The 13,369-nt window shown below is 35.8% G+C and overlaps 2 protein-coding genes across 2 annotated transcripts; one reads left to right on the top strand and one right to left on the bottom strand.

Moving 5' to 3' along the window:
* Nucleotides 1–830: 830 nt before the first annotated feature.
* LOC113506524 (egalitarian protein homolog) lies at nt 831–5,938 on the bottom strand. Its single transcript, XM_026889360.1, has one exon. The coding sequence runs from the start codon at nt 5,772–5,774 to the stop codon at nt 3,204–3,206; it is 2,571 nt and encodes an 856-aa protein (XP_026745161.1). The 5' UTR covers nt 5,775–5,938; the 3' UTR covers nt 831–3,203.
* A 560-nt stretch (nt 5,939–6,498) lies between these two features.
* Nucleotides 6,499–9,595, top strand: LOC113506525 (vacuolar protein sorting-associated protein 29). Its single transcript, XM_026889361.1, has 4 exons — nt 6,499–6,675; nt 7,292–7,483; nt 8,051–8,286; nt 8,945–9,595. Exons 1-4 carry the CDS (start codon nt 6,673–6,675, stop codon nt 9,060–9,062), a joined length of 549 nt encoding a protein of 182 aa, XP_026745162.1. The 5' UTR covers nt 6,499–6,672; the 3' UTR covers nt 9,063–9,595.
* The last annotated feature ends 3,774 nt before the right edge of the window (nt 9,596–13,369 follow it).

Below are 13,369 nucleotides of genomic sequence, written 5' to 3'. Positions count from 1 at the left end.
TAAGAAGAGTTAAAACATTTTCGTATGTCTGTATTATAACGGCAAATATTTACAAAATGTTGAGCAAACTGTGAGAGATTATTCAAATACGAAAGTGAATGGCATCTGATTATGTTTATGATATACGCTGGGATAAGATTGACAGACGTAGAAAAGGTAAAAAAGTAGGTATTTAGTAGGTAGTTTTATTAAATTGTTTCCGTGGAATTTCTTGTATCAACTACGGGTTGTATAGAAGTTTATTTTAATCTTATTTTCTGTTTTATTCTCAACGTGATTTCGCTAATTATAATATTCATACCTAAACGGTCGAAAACTCGATGAAACGACCTTTTTGCGTATGCGGTCATTAGATCTCACGTGTTATGGGAAAGCCGATTGTGGCAACAGTGCAGCGCTTTGTTCAAATTACTTGCCGATTGTCAGTCAATTGTTTACATAATATGGAGAAATGTTTGCCAGCTAAACTATTATTGCCAAATAGGGCATTTCTTTTTCTAACGCGTTTGTTTGGACCATCGGTCAGCAAAATTGATATAAATACTTTTTCTTTGAACTTACTGTCCTGGGTGAGGGCTAACCCCATACTGTAAATTTCACATAATATACCTTAGCTAAATACCGTGAAGAGGTAACAAGCCTACCTTTGCCTTAATATTTGTGTGATTAAGCGGCGCCAAAGATAAAAACACAAAAAGGATTGACTTGAGGCTGCACAAACAAGAGCTACTCTTGTCATTAACTTCTTAGTGTGTTTAATAATAATTATGTACAACAACACTAAACGGACACTTAAGGAAATGGGTTAGAAATTCATTTAAAGACAAGTCTATTTTACAACTTTTTATTTATAATAAACATAAACAATGCGCAAATTAGTTAACCGTCATTTGCCACATTACAATATTACCGACTTTCACGCCGTAAGCAATTATACTCTGGTAAGTAGGGTAAAATAAAAGTTTCTAAAGATTTTTTTAAGTAAAAAATAACCGAATGTGTTTACTCTTATATTGACTAACAAAATGCTTCTTACTAATAATAAAAAAATATTAGTGGCACTGATATACATTCTGCAAATCCATCAAAACGTGTGAACACAGAATATTTTTCGTAAATTGTGCAAAAGTACAAATATAAGGCACACAATGTAGGTATTGTTTGAAACGCCGCATAACAAATATGGCTCAAATACTTTTAAAAATACAATTCATTACGTCTATAAAAGTGCCTAATAATTTAATTGATATAAAATACAAAAAAAAGAGAGGTAAATATGAATACTTCATGTGTGTGACGGAGAATAAAAACACGTCGCATTTACTAACAAATACAACTTGTTTAGCGTGCTATTTTCAAAATAAAGGATACAATACTGATGATTAATACATGTGTCGATGCGTCTACACCGCACATACCTCGATATTGCCTTATTTACTGAGGCCTAACAAGAACGACTGTCGGAGTTATAACAAGAGAGCTACCTGTCTTTTAAAAATCATGATTAGTCTATTCTACTCAACTACAACAACATTATAACAAATTAAATAGCGTTTAGTTCATGCGTAATCGCATACCGTCGTGTATCGCAACCTAATTGTTAAGCCTCATGTAAACAATGATAATATGCAAACTGTAAACATGCCGGGAACCCAGTTCCATGCAGTTGAATGATCGAAGCGTTAGGAATATCGCAACGATGTTTTCAGGTCGAAATCTAGCTAATTTTTCGGCAAACATCGTTTTACACTGTAACATGCTATCACAGTGAGTAATGTCTAAACTATCTTGTATCATTTTTTATGATTAAGGATTGCACGGCATTTTTACAATTGGCAATGACCTTGTGTTGAACAAAATAAGGTACAATACAAGCAACAGTTTTGCATACAATAAGCAAAAAGCATTAAAATATCACTTAATTTTAACACATTTCTACTTAACCATAACACAAAAATAAACTATTCGAATGAATTCAACAAGTTTAGATATATTTAACCTACGAGCTTTCGTAGATAATCTAGGCCCAGACGAAAACATCTATAGATTCTGACAACTACCTAACTAGTTAGTGTTTCAGTGGAGTTTAGTTCGTTAAAAAACTTGTATACCAAAGTGTTATTCACAAACAACAAAATATCTCCTCTAAACTTGGTATTACAGAATTACTACTAAATATGGATGTATAAAAAACTACAATTCATATATTAATTGAATACGAAGGCATTCGTCGGATATGACTCGAAGGCACATTATTTAAATAACACAACGATCAAAATAGATAACCGCGGTTACCCATCACAAATACGTTATAACGTTAATTTGCATATCTACGTAACAAATGCAATCTACACGTCTCTATAACATCCTACGTGAAATAAAGTTTTAAAATTGATTTCTCCAAGCACCTCAAACTACGATAAAACTTCTCTCTCAGTAACACTAACCCTAAACCACTTTTTAATATTTTTTAAACGTGATTAATAATTATAATCTACTAGTAAATCTAACGATTTATAAATATTTTACAATATAAAAAAACTTTATTGTATACACCTATTATTGCCTTCTTCGATATAAGTCCAGTAGTCCACTGTCATGCTACTAAACACTTCGCGTATGTATAAATAAATAAATAGGTATATACATCTGACTTAAGATAACGGAAAGACGCCCGATCCTATCGTGATTTCGCAAGGTGAAAAGATTATGCACGCTTATCAAAATTTATCTTATTTACAATTCATAGATCGAGAAAAAAGGCCTTGAAATCTATCACATTTAAGTTTGGGATACTTAACAGGCAATAGCCAACATAAAATAAATTACTATAAAAGTTGTAAAACAGCAAATACTGTCATTTCCAGATGAAGGAATTAAGTAGCCGTTCTATTATGCGAATTACTGTTGCATTTATTCGAGTGTACGCGCTAGTCTCCGCTCAAATGAGCATATAGCGTAGGCGTTTATACACTTGGCAATGCACGACCTCACAACACGCTTAATTTATTCTATCTCGTAGAACCGCACCGCTATCACCCCCGCTAAACTAGTTCAAAGTAATATGTGATTTAACAGACGAGCGGGGGCCGGACGAAATACCATCATAACTAAAAAAAAGTATATAAAACGATCACATATATGAACAGTTTCGAAACTAAACTGTGGCACTCAGAACATGGAAGTGCAGCTACTGAGTGATATCAAGACATGTTGTTAATTCCTACCCGTTTGCTTAGGGGCGACGCATTCAGGATCCTCTCGTTGAGCTTGTCTTCCTCCCTGAAGTGTATCCGCGTGATCACGATGTCCCCGGTGCTGAGGGTCTGAGAGCCAACCTCAGCCTTCTTGGTTTCATTGAGATCATTGCACTTAACATCATCATAGGTAGTATTATGGCATCTGCAGCTACAGCTTTTTCTATCCGGTTCCCCTCCTAAGTTCAAAATTTGGCTTAGATTGGACCAGTCCTTGTTTTTGAGCAATGGCAGTGTTTGTTCCATTGTTTGTGAGAATTTATCTTCTAGCTCGCCACTGAGGGGCGCGACGGCGGACAGTATTGCTTCGAGACGATTTATCTTTTCTACCTTATCCATGTTTGTGTCTGACAATATTTCATCCATCATTTGCATGGATTCTGTGAGGCTTGGTGGCTGTGTGGAGTGTGGTGACATTATAGGATCAGAGGGGTTGGACTCTAAGCTTGCCATTTCATTTTCTCTCTCGTCATCATCTGAATCAGAATCCTTGTCATGCCCAATAGCTTCGAGTTTCTCCAACTTCTTAGATATTTTATGACAACCTTTCAACTTTTCTTTTTCCTCTTCTGTGAGTTCAATGTATCTGAGAAGTCTGATTTCCCTGTTACTCAGTACAATATTCTTTGTGGTTTCAGCTAGCTTCTGCTTCAACTCACCAACTTCAGTGTTAATTTTTCTCTGCCTCTTGCGCAGTTTGACTTCTGTTGGTTGAATGTGCATGAATACTTGTTCATTGCTAAGTTCTTCAAACAACTGTTGATTGTCTGGCCGAATATTGCTAGACATGTATGCATATATTGCAGGATTAACTAAGGACAGGACATCTGATGCTGAATAAATAATCATATCTTTTGTCAGAGGTCTCCTAGCCCAGTAACGTTGGTCCCTGCGGTACACATTTTTCAATTGCTCTTTCATAGGGTTCATGGGAGCATTATACAGTTCACACAAAGCATTAAGACTAAGATTCTTGACTTTGTAAACAGGCACACCTTGTTGCTGCAATTGTAAGACAGCGTGGGCAGCCTGAGTGTCGAACACATTCTTCAAAACAATCTCAAATTGATTGTGTAAATTGACTGAATCATTCCTACAGTCATGTATGATCTTCACAACGTTTTCACTCTCAAGTAAGTCCTTTATTTTTCCTTCTATGACCATGTTGGGACATGCCATAATATCTAGTATGTACACTTCACCATTCATGGTGGCAATTTGACACAGTGTCAACACACCTTTGAGGCCAAGATTTATTCCTTCGCAGTCAAATGACACAATACTTTTTGTGTTGCGTTTGGGTGCCATAATGCTTTCAATCAATGTGGCACATTCTCTTACATTAGCTATGACAGTTGTGCACTGGAGCACCTTTTGTCGCCAAGCTTCACCCATCACATTGTTCCTTAAGCTTGGAGTCCCATTGGTCTCCTCTGCACTCCGAGCATTCAAATGATTATTTACTCTATCTCTGACCATATTCTCTGCCAAATTCTTAATTACTATGGAATTGATTCTTTGCTTTAGAGTCTGGTTGGCAATATTGCCCTGTGGACCACGAGGAGATTCAATGGGACTGAGTATTCTGTTTGCGGGGCTCTTCTTACCATCTGATGGAGTAGGACTTTCTACTGTGGGTGGGATTGGGGACACAGGTTTCTCCTCAACCACAGGTTTTGGTATATCAGTCTTGGCTTTAGCTTTCGCATTCAGATACATGACAGGTATCTTTGGTTTGCTTATAAGGGTTACCAAATTCGATTGAACATGGAATGAGTCTGAAAATATCTTTAAGAAGGCACTCAGGTCAGCTGGTGACTTAAACATTTGGTACCAGTATTCTTGGGGAAATCTGGACACAATCAAGTGGAAGAGTTGGTCAACCATGACAGGCCCCTTAGCTTCTATGCACTGTGCAACATAATCTAACAACTGTTGGGCAGTGTCTGTGTTAATATTAGCTACAGGTAGATTGTGGAATTGTTCAGAGTTAGTGTGTGCGTTACCTCTCCTATGATTCTCACTGACTAGAACGACGTTGTCATCGATGATCTGGAAGGTGTCTGGATGCTTGAGCAGGAAGTCCTTGAACTCCTTGATGCGCTGGCCGGAGATGTGACGCACCTGCGGGGAGGCCTGGCTGCGGTGCCCGAGCAGGCTCTTGATGGGCACCTCGGTCCCCTCGCCGTACTGGACCATCTTGCCGGCAAAGTACTCCTTCGCCTCCTCGATGTAGTCATTGTTGGACGAGGCGCCCGCCCCGCTGGGATGCTTCTGGAACGTGTTGATATCAACATAGTCCCCGTCTATGCTGAACAACGCCGGGTACTGAGCCAGGAACTTCTTTAAGCCCGACTGCGACCCGCCAGCGATCTGTCGCATCTCCTTGGTGAATCCTTTGGCACCAAACTGGCAGGAAAGATCGTGCAACGTGCGCGGCTCGCCTTTGTCGAGCAGGCGTTCCACAAAGAACAACAGAGTAAGGTTCCTAGCGAGCTCATATTCCATTGATTCCATTTCCCTGCAGTTGGTGCCAATGTGATGAACTTAAACTAATTTTTTTCTACGTATATGTGTCACCCACAACACCATGAAATTTTTCTTTTCTATCCGCACCTGAACCATAGAGTGTGATGAAGTGAAGTGATGTAGAGTATCAAAATAAACTATAACTAACACATGATGTCAAACCTTTAAATAAATTCCAGTGCATAGCAAAAGCAAGTGAAGTTTACGAATAGAAAAGAATGAATAATATAATTTTTTTAGTATTATAAAAAGTATTTCTAAGTAAGAAAACTAGTCCACCGGTACTTAAATGTCAATAAATCAAAGCATTACGTAACGTTATCATTTAATATGGGTGATAAAGAATTGAATCTTATCAAAAGTCACATAAACCTAATCATAAACAGTTATGAACCCCCACAAAAGTGACTAAACTAATGAATTAGTTTTCTTCTCATGATTGTTACTAATAGTAATAGAAAACAACACTGTTTCATAGAGCATAATATTTATTTTCTTAACGGTACAAATGCATGTACTTCAACTTTGCAAGAAACTATTATTCAATAATTGGTTGGTAATTATTTTGTACTCAGAATACGTAATTAAAATATTATATCGGTTTTTAAACCATTCAGGACGATAAACATTTCAAATAAATATTCACACACGATTTAACGTTCCGAGGCACATCCGTAAACAAAATTTGTAAACGTTGTCAAATAAACGTCACTGTCAGTTGTAATAGATGTCAAACCTCCAGTCAATCTCAATTGTTGTAATGCCGATTTCTGATAGCTGTAATCAGTAATTATTACTTGAATTCGCTCTCAATTATAGTTCCACGAATCTCATTATTCGTACCGTCGAATAACGGTTGTCCGCAACAATATCTTTCTCTAACATCATGGTAAGTTCTTATTTGCAATCAAATGCGGAACTGAAACACCCACTTTTTTATACAATTTACTATTAACTTCTTTACCCAGTAACCGATCATGAAGCAGCTAATTAATTTGATCATTTATTAGTTTCTATGCTTCTTGTATGTTATATTAATGTTGAGTAAGTAAAAATTCTAATTACCAAGAGGTTTAGACTGTACGAAAAATGTTGTCAATTTCATGAACTAAACTAATGTTTGAAAGTACTTCACAGCCCATTCCGATTTTCGGACGTTCACAGCACTTGTCCCTGCATTTAAAAGACAACAAAACAAGTACAAGACAACAATTTTTTTTCTAAAACTATACTTTAAGTCCACCTAACTTGTTATAGGGTGATTCTTCGGAAAAAATACACTAGTTAAGGTCATATCATTATCCTCACCAACTGGTTCACTTCACTGTGATGCTTAAAATGTTTTGATTCTTACTTCATCTAATAATAGCCGTAGTACTTTACAAGCTTAGGTAAAAATAATATTAAATCAAGCAATCTGCAGTATGAAAAGTGTGGTGAGGATAATGATGTTCTCAATTTGTGTTTCTTTTTTCCGGAGAATCACCCTATAATCACATTTCCAGCTCGTCCTAGTCCTCGGTGACCTGCACATACCGCACCGGTGCAGCAGTTTGCCGCCAAAATTCAAGAAGCTCCTGTTACCGGGCAGGATACAACACATACTCTGTACTGGAAACCTCTGTACTAAAGAGTCATATGACTACCTAAAGACCTTAGCTAGCGATGTTCATGTTGTACGAGGGGACTTTGATGAGGTTTGTAAGAATAAGGCTGTAATTACTGATACAATACAAATAAATATAAAATATGTTAAACAAGTGGTCATTTTTCGAATAATATTATTAATAAGTTTTTGATTTTTGTGTTGGAGGAAACTAATATAACCTTTGAACCTTTAAAATAGTTTCTTATAGTTAAGATCTTGGGGCTTCATATCTGACTGAAGATGTTAATTCTGATTTGAAATGACTGGCTGTAGGACTAGTGGTTAGTGAGCCTGTCTGCTACACAGGCTGTGGGTTTGATTCCCACTCAGGACAAATGTTTATGCAACCAGGTTTATCATTTTTGTCTTGGTGTAATTTACAAAAAATATGTATGTATTTAGAAATTTATAAGTATGTTTATCTGCTGTCTGGTACTCATATTAAAAGCTTTACTTAGTTTGAGGCTAGATGGTGTTGTAGGAACTTATCAAATATACCATATTAAAAATGTGGTGTTTAATCCATAATATGTTTTTTAATCTAGCTCTCTTTGTCCCACAGCTAGGCTAAGGCCTGCTCGAAATCTAATCCACTATCTTTTCTAAAATATTTCAGAACTCCACATACCCAGAACAGAAAGTGATAACTGTTGGTCAATTCCGCATCGGTCTCATCCATGGTCATCAGGTCGTACCGTGGGGTGATGAAGAGTCCCTGGCTCTCGTACAGAGACAGTTAGATGTTGACATACTGATATCTGGTCACACACATCGGTTTGAAGCCTACGAGCATGAGAACAAGTTTTACATCAATCCTGGATCAGCTACTGGGGCTTACAGTCCTTTGTTTAGGTAGGTTATGAAAGGTTATAATGGTGCTAATTTACACATTAGCAGCTGGAAGGCTGGATATTACACAGCTGAAGGGCATACTGGTTACTGGTGATGGGCTCCTTTTTCCGCACGTAGGCTCTAAGTCGGCCCATTGTGCGTCAGGTGGCTTTGGGAGGCTGTAAGTCCAGCCATCCCTACACCCTCCAGAAGCGCAGAATTCTCCTGGGACGTTCGCAGGCTTCTGTGACGGAGCTGGAGGGCATTGTAATGAAATATGTTGTGTGAATAATTTAGGCTCCATAAGGTTACAAAGGTTATCATATTACAAAGGTTCTTGCAAGCCAGTTCTCTTTCTTGAACTTGGGTTGACATGCTATTGGGTGTGTAGATTAATAGTATTATAAAATAAATATTACTACTTCATAATTTATAAAGGTGCCTCAAACAAAATAGATTAAATAAGTCATTGATTATTAAACATAAATCTCTGTGACATGATGATATGGCTTTATAATGTTTAATTTTGTTTATAATAAGTGAACTATCGTTACATCACATTATCACAAGTAAACTGCAAAGCATCTACCAGATATTTTTCCTAAATTTATTTTCATATTTTGGCTGGCATCATTTCATACAGTTTTTTTTGAAATAACCTTTACATATCTTGTTACAGAAACGCTACTCCATCATTCGTCCTTATGGACATCCAGAGTTCGACAGTCGTCACATACGTATACAAACTCCTCGGAGACGAGGTCAAGGTCGAAAGGATTGAGTATAAGAAAGCATAGAATTGGTTGTATATGCAAAAAGGTTAAAGTTATGTAAGACATTATTGAATATGTAGACTGTAATAGCTTAACTATTGGATTGCTGTAAGCAGTAAGAGATGTTTGATATGATTTAATCTGTCCTCAAAAATGAAGAACACTTAAAGATAGAGGGAAATTAACCATCAGATATGTAACTCATGATACCACCCTCTATATTACGCCCGAAATATTACACACATTATCCTACACAGGGTGAGGTCTGCGCCCAACAGTGGCACTTATATCGCTGGTATTATTAGTCGGTCACGTTAGACGTGAGATTTTCCAAAGGTGCCTCAAAGATCAAACAATGCGCCATTTCAAAGAAGTTCTGAGAGTGATCCTTTAGTTAAACTGTTACAGTCAAGTGAATGTCTCACGAAAGCTATTATACAAGAATATTATTAGATTAAGTTATGTAAGTTTGGAATGAGAAATGATGTATTTACATAATGTATGTAAAAATAAATTAAGCTCATTGTGTCCCTGTGAAATACACATGTGTGAGATTTTTTGTATTCTTATTACTAAACTTGTGTACATGGCCCCTATTAAATTTGAGATTTTTTAGATTAAATTTGAAATTATTCCTATTCTCTTAAGCATTTTGCCAACACATTCATTGGGAATTCATTGTATTGATGTTGAGTGTACCATCCCGTACCAAATTTCCAATTGTTGTGTAGGAAAAATACTTAAAAGAATACGAAAATGTCATTTTAAGCCAATTTTCATTCATTTATTCTGTTATTTAAGCAGGGAGAAATCTGAAAATTATTAAAGTTCTGCCCAGTCTAGCTATTCTACACTTACAAAATATTGTAAAAAGGTTGCCATTGTTTTGAGTATGTAAGATTACTTACGGCTGTGTGTAATCTTTTTGGCTATAAATATTTGTAAATAATAACTATTTATTACTAACTAAGATTTTATACTTTCATAAAGTTAAAAAATCTTAGTAAGTGTTTTGTCCAAAAAAAATACAGATTAAAAATAAAACGCGACCGTATACAATAAAGTCGTTTACTGAATATATATGTATTTCTATGAGAAATTGATCAACACCTGGTTTTTGAAGTAACCAACCTTTAAGTATGTTTTTTTTATACATACGCAGTCTAAAAGTTTTTCATCACGATGCCATCTCCTAAATTAAAATGTAACTGGAATTTAAAATAGTCGATTATAATATTGATCTGTGTCAGCCTTTTTGTTATGCATGTAAATGATAATGTATGTATTAAATGTATTTATCTAAGTTTTAAAGTAATGTTAATAAATATTTGTATATATTATATAGGTATTTAAAATTGCGTTTTCTTTTTTATGTTTTCCTTATAACTTGAAGAATGAAACAGAAAGAAAGAAAGAGGGAGGAAATAGAGGCTTTTGCTTCTTACTAGCCCAAGTAAATTTATTAATATTTTAGTAGCTTGATCAATGTAAATTGGAAAACTAGAATTTTTCAAATTCAGCTGGATGAATGTTGACCCCGACCTCGTCCGCGTGGTTAGAAGATATAAGTTAAGCGGAAGCCCTCAAAAAGAAATATTTTTCCCCGTTTTTGCCCCATTTTCCATTGTATCTTCGCTCCTATTAGTTGCAGCGTGATGTTATATAGCCTAAAACCTTCCAAAATGAATGGTCTATTGAACACAAATAATTTTTCAATTTGAACCAGTAGTTCCTGAGATTAGCGCGTTCAAACAAACAAACAAACAAATTCTTCAGCTTTATATATTAGTATAGAGTATAGATAAAGTGAAAAAAAGATATATTGGTAAAACATTCTGCATTTGTTTACAAAAATAAAGATTACTGTAATTTATTGTTTTTAATTAACTAAGTCACGGTTAAGTGCGAAGTTCTACAAAATCACAGCAATAATACAGTAAAAACAAAAACATTTTTTACAAACACATTTCATTTAAAATCCGACCTTGCGCTGATGTTTTATAGTATATAATCGCGTGTACATATATCATATGATTTGTTGCTTATATATTTCAATGGGAGTTCGACCTTATATCTGAAGAGTTAAAGTACATAATGGTTTGAGGATTGAATAACTGGTGTGTATAGCGTGTTCCATTGAAGCGAGGTTTTAAGGTCGATGGCTTTACGCTGTGTTTAGATGAGTTTCCACGTAGATTTTCTTTGGGTAAAGGAAAATATAGCTATAGATTTTTTTCTGCTATTTAGTGATTATTTATTAAGGGCTTGTTTTACAATCGCCATGTAAGTTCCCGTAAAATTAACAACAGATTTCTTCACACGAAGAAAGACAATTTTTTATATTTATATGCCAGATAGCTAGTCAAGGCTACGTTCTGTCCCGGCATTCTCACAAAAACGGGAAACACCGCGTTGTAAACTGAAGTCCACGCGGACGGAGTCGCGGGCAACAGCTAGTTAGTATATTTACCAATAAAGATAATGATAATAAAAAAAAGCAATGTTTACATATCTACTAAAGCTTGTAAATAAATAACATCTTAAACTTGTTTACGTGAGTAAGCCCACGTTAAAGACACTAATCACACAATAATTAAATAAGGAAAGAGATCGGTCCTTATCGTTATAACAACAATAATTATTGGAGGAGACAGTAATTAACCTAAATTGCAATAGTTTGGCCTACGTGTGGCACAATGCGTAGGGCCAGTGGCAAGTGATAAGGCCGAGTTCAGATGCACGACGATTTCTTTTTAATGGGACAAGCTTACAGCATAGCATTAGCATATTCCCATAATAGGGTTTTTGGCACATAACAATATCTGTTTATGCAGAGAGATTTCCAAATAATATTGGATAGGTACGATTTTTTTTAACTCGTTAACAAAAGTTGAAGGGGATACAAAAAACACTCGTGTGACGTCACTTACCAGTAAGTGATGTTACTAGCTAGCCCCCACTGCCATACATTTTATCATCTTTGTGCTTTTTATACTAGCTTTATAATGATGTGATAAAATGAAAAAATCGTTTTTAATATTTTTGGGAAACCTGTCTGACAGACTGCTTAGCTTTCTGGCAACCAGGATGTAGGTACAATATATTTAAGCATTTGCTTTTAATAAAATTTTAGATAAATATATTGTACACCTTCACGTCACGTGCACATGAAGACATCTAGACTCAAAACAAGCATTCGCCCATCACGCAAAAGCTTGCCTTACGTGGAATCAAACTCGCAACATGTCAAACTTAGATAATTATGTCAAAGGATGACACAATTATCTAATATAGGTACTAATATTTATTGATTTTATCTCTTTATTGAACACATGTGAACACGGCATTACAATATAATCTCCAAATATTGTCCTAACTGTCTACTTCCCACTATCTATTGTGATTGACAGAGCCACGTTAAGCTGTGTCATCTCACACAAATCACCCTTATGCCGTAGCACTAAAGATCATAATCCCGTGCGCTGTGTATGTACTTGTTACTATGAAGATCGTATTTGTTTACAACTTTTGGCTTTGAAGCCGCTGTAGCTTAGCTTAGCTTATTTTTTAATTTAATTCAAGTGGCAAGAAATCGCAAAAGGTAGAGAAGTTTGGTAGGAGAAAGGAAGGTTCTTGCCCGGCTGTGGGATTATTATTATGCAAGTTGCTGTAACAAAAGCTTTAAACGGTTTGAGATTGGTAATTTTTTTAGAAGCAAAAACAAGATTTTTTTTTGAAATGATTCCTTTACCTACCTACTTATAATAATGTAAATCTACCAAGAATGAAGTATCCAAATAGATTTTGATGATTTCTTTTCGCTGAGATTCCGATAGAGAATAATGCGGGATTGAAGAGAATATCGTGTAAAATGGGAGGAGCAAATACTCGATATAAAATAACTCACTCAATAACTCGATCAAATACAATGGTTTAACTGTTTTTGTCCAAAAACTGGACTTATGGGTACCCCAAAAATTCCTTATTTGCCGCAAAAATACAGCACCACATTAGAAACGTATTTCTTTAAAACAAACCTACGATAAGTATTAAGTTTTCTTTGCCCCCACATAAAGCGCTTTTCTGCTAAATGGTCATAGGCCCTAAACACAAGGCACATGGCGCCGCACAAATCCTCTCCCTTTCTCCTCCCGACGAAGGGACACGAATAAAACCGAACGCGCGTTCCAAATTCAAATCAGTCCAATAGTTATCGAGAAGTGCATCGCACGCGCTTACAAGCGGTCTGAAATGTCGAAATAATTCATAAGAAAAAAAAAAGTTTTTTATGTGATTAAAGCAAGAACTGAAACAAAATGGCGTTGTCTATT

Source organism: Trichoplusia ni (genome assembly GCF_003590095.1).
Source record: "Trichoplusia ni isolate ovarian cell line Hi5 chromosome 18 unlocalized genomic scaffold, tn1 tig00003415_group17, whole genome shotgun sequence".
Classification (NCBI taxonomy): domain Eukaryota; kingdom Metazoa; phylum Arthropoda; class Insecta; order Lepidoptera; family Noctuidae; genus Trichoplusia; species Trichoplusia ni.
This window is presented reverse-complemented; position numbering and strand designations above follow the sequence as displayed.

Excerpts from the sequence above, each read along its gene's own strand:
- LOC113506524 (XM_026889360.1), bottom strand. The coding sequence starts at position 5,774 with ATGGAATCAATGGAATATGAGCTCGCTAGGAACCTTACTCTGTTGTTC.
- LOC113506525 (XM_026889361.1), top strand. Across the intron at positions 7,484-8,050 it reads TACGAGGGGACTTTGATGAG|AACTCCACATACCCAGAACA; the intron begins GTTTGTAAGAAT and ends AAAATATTTCAG. Across the intron at positions 8,287-8,944 it reads GCTTACAGTCCTTTGTTTAG|AAACGCTACTCCATCATTCG; the intron begins GTAGGTTATGAA and ends ATCTTGTTACAG.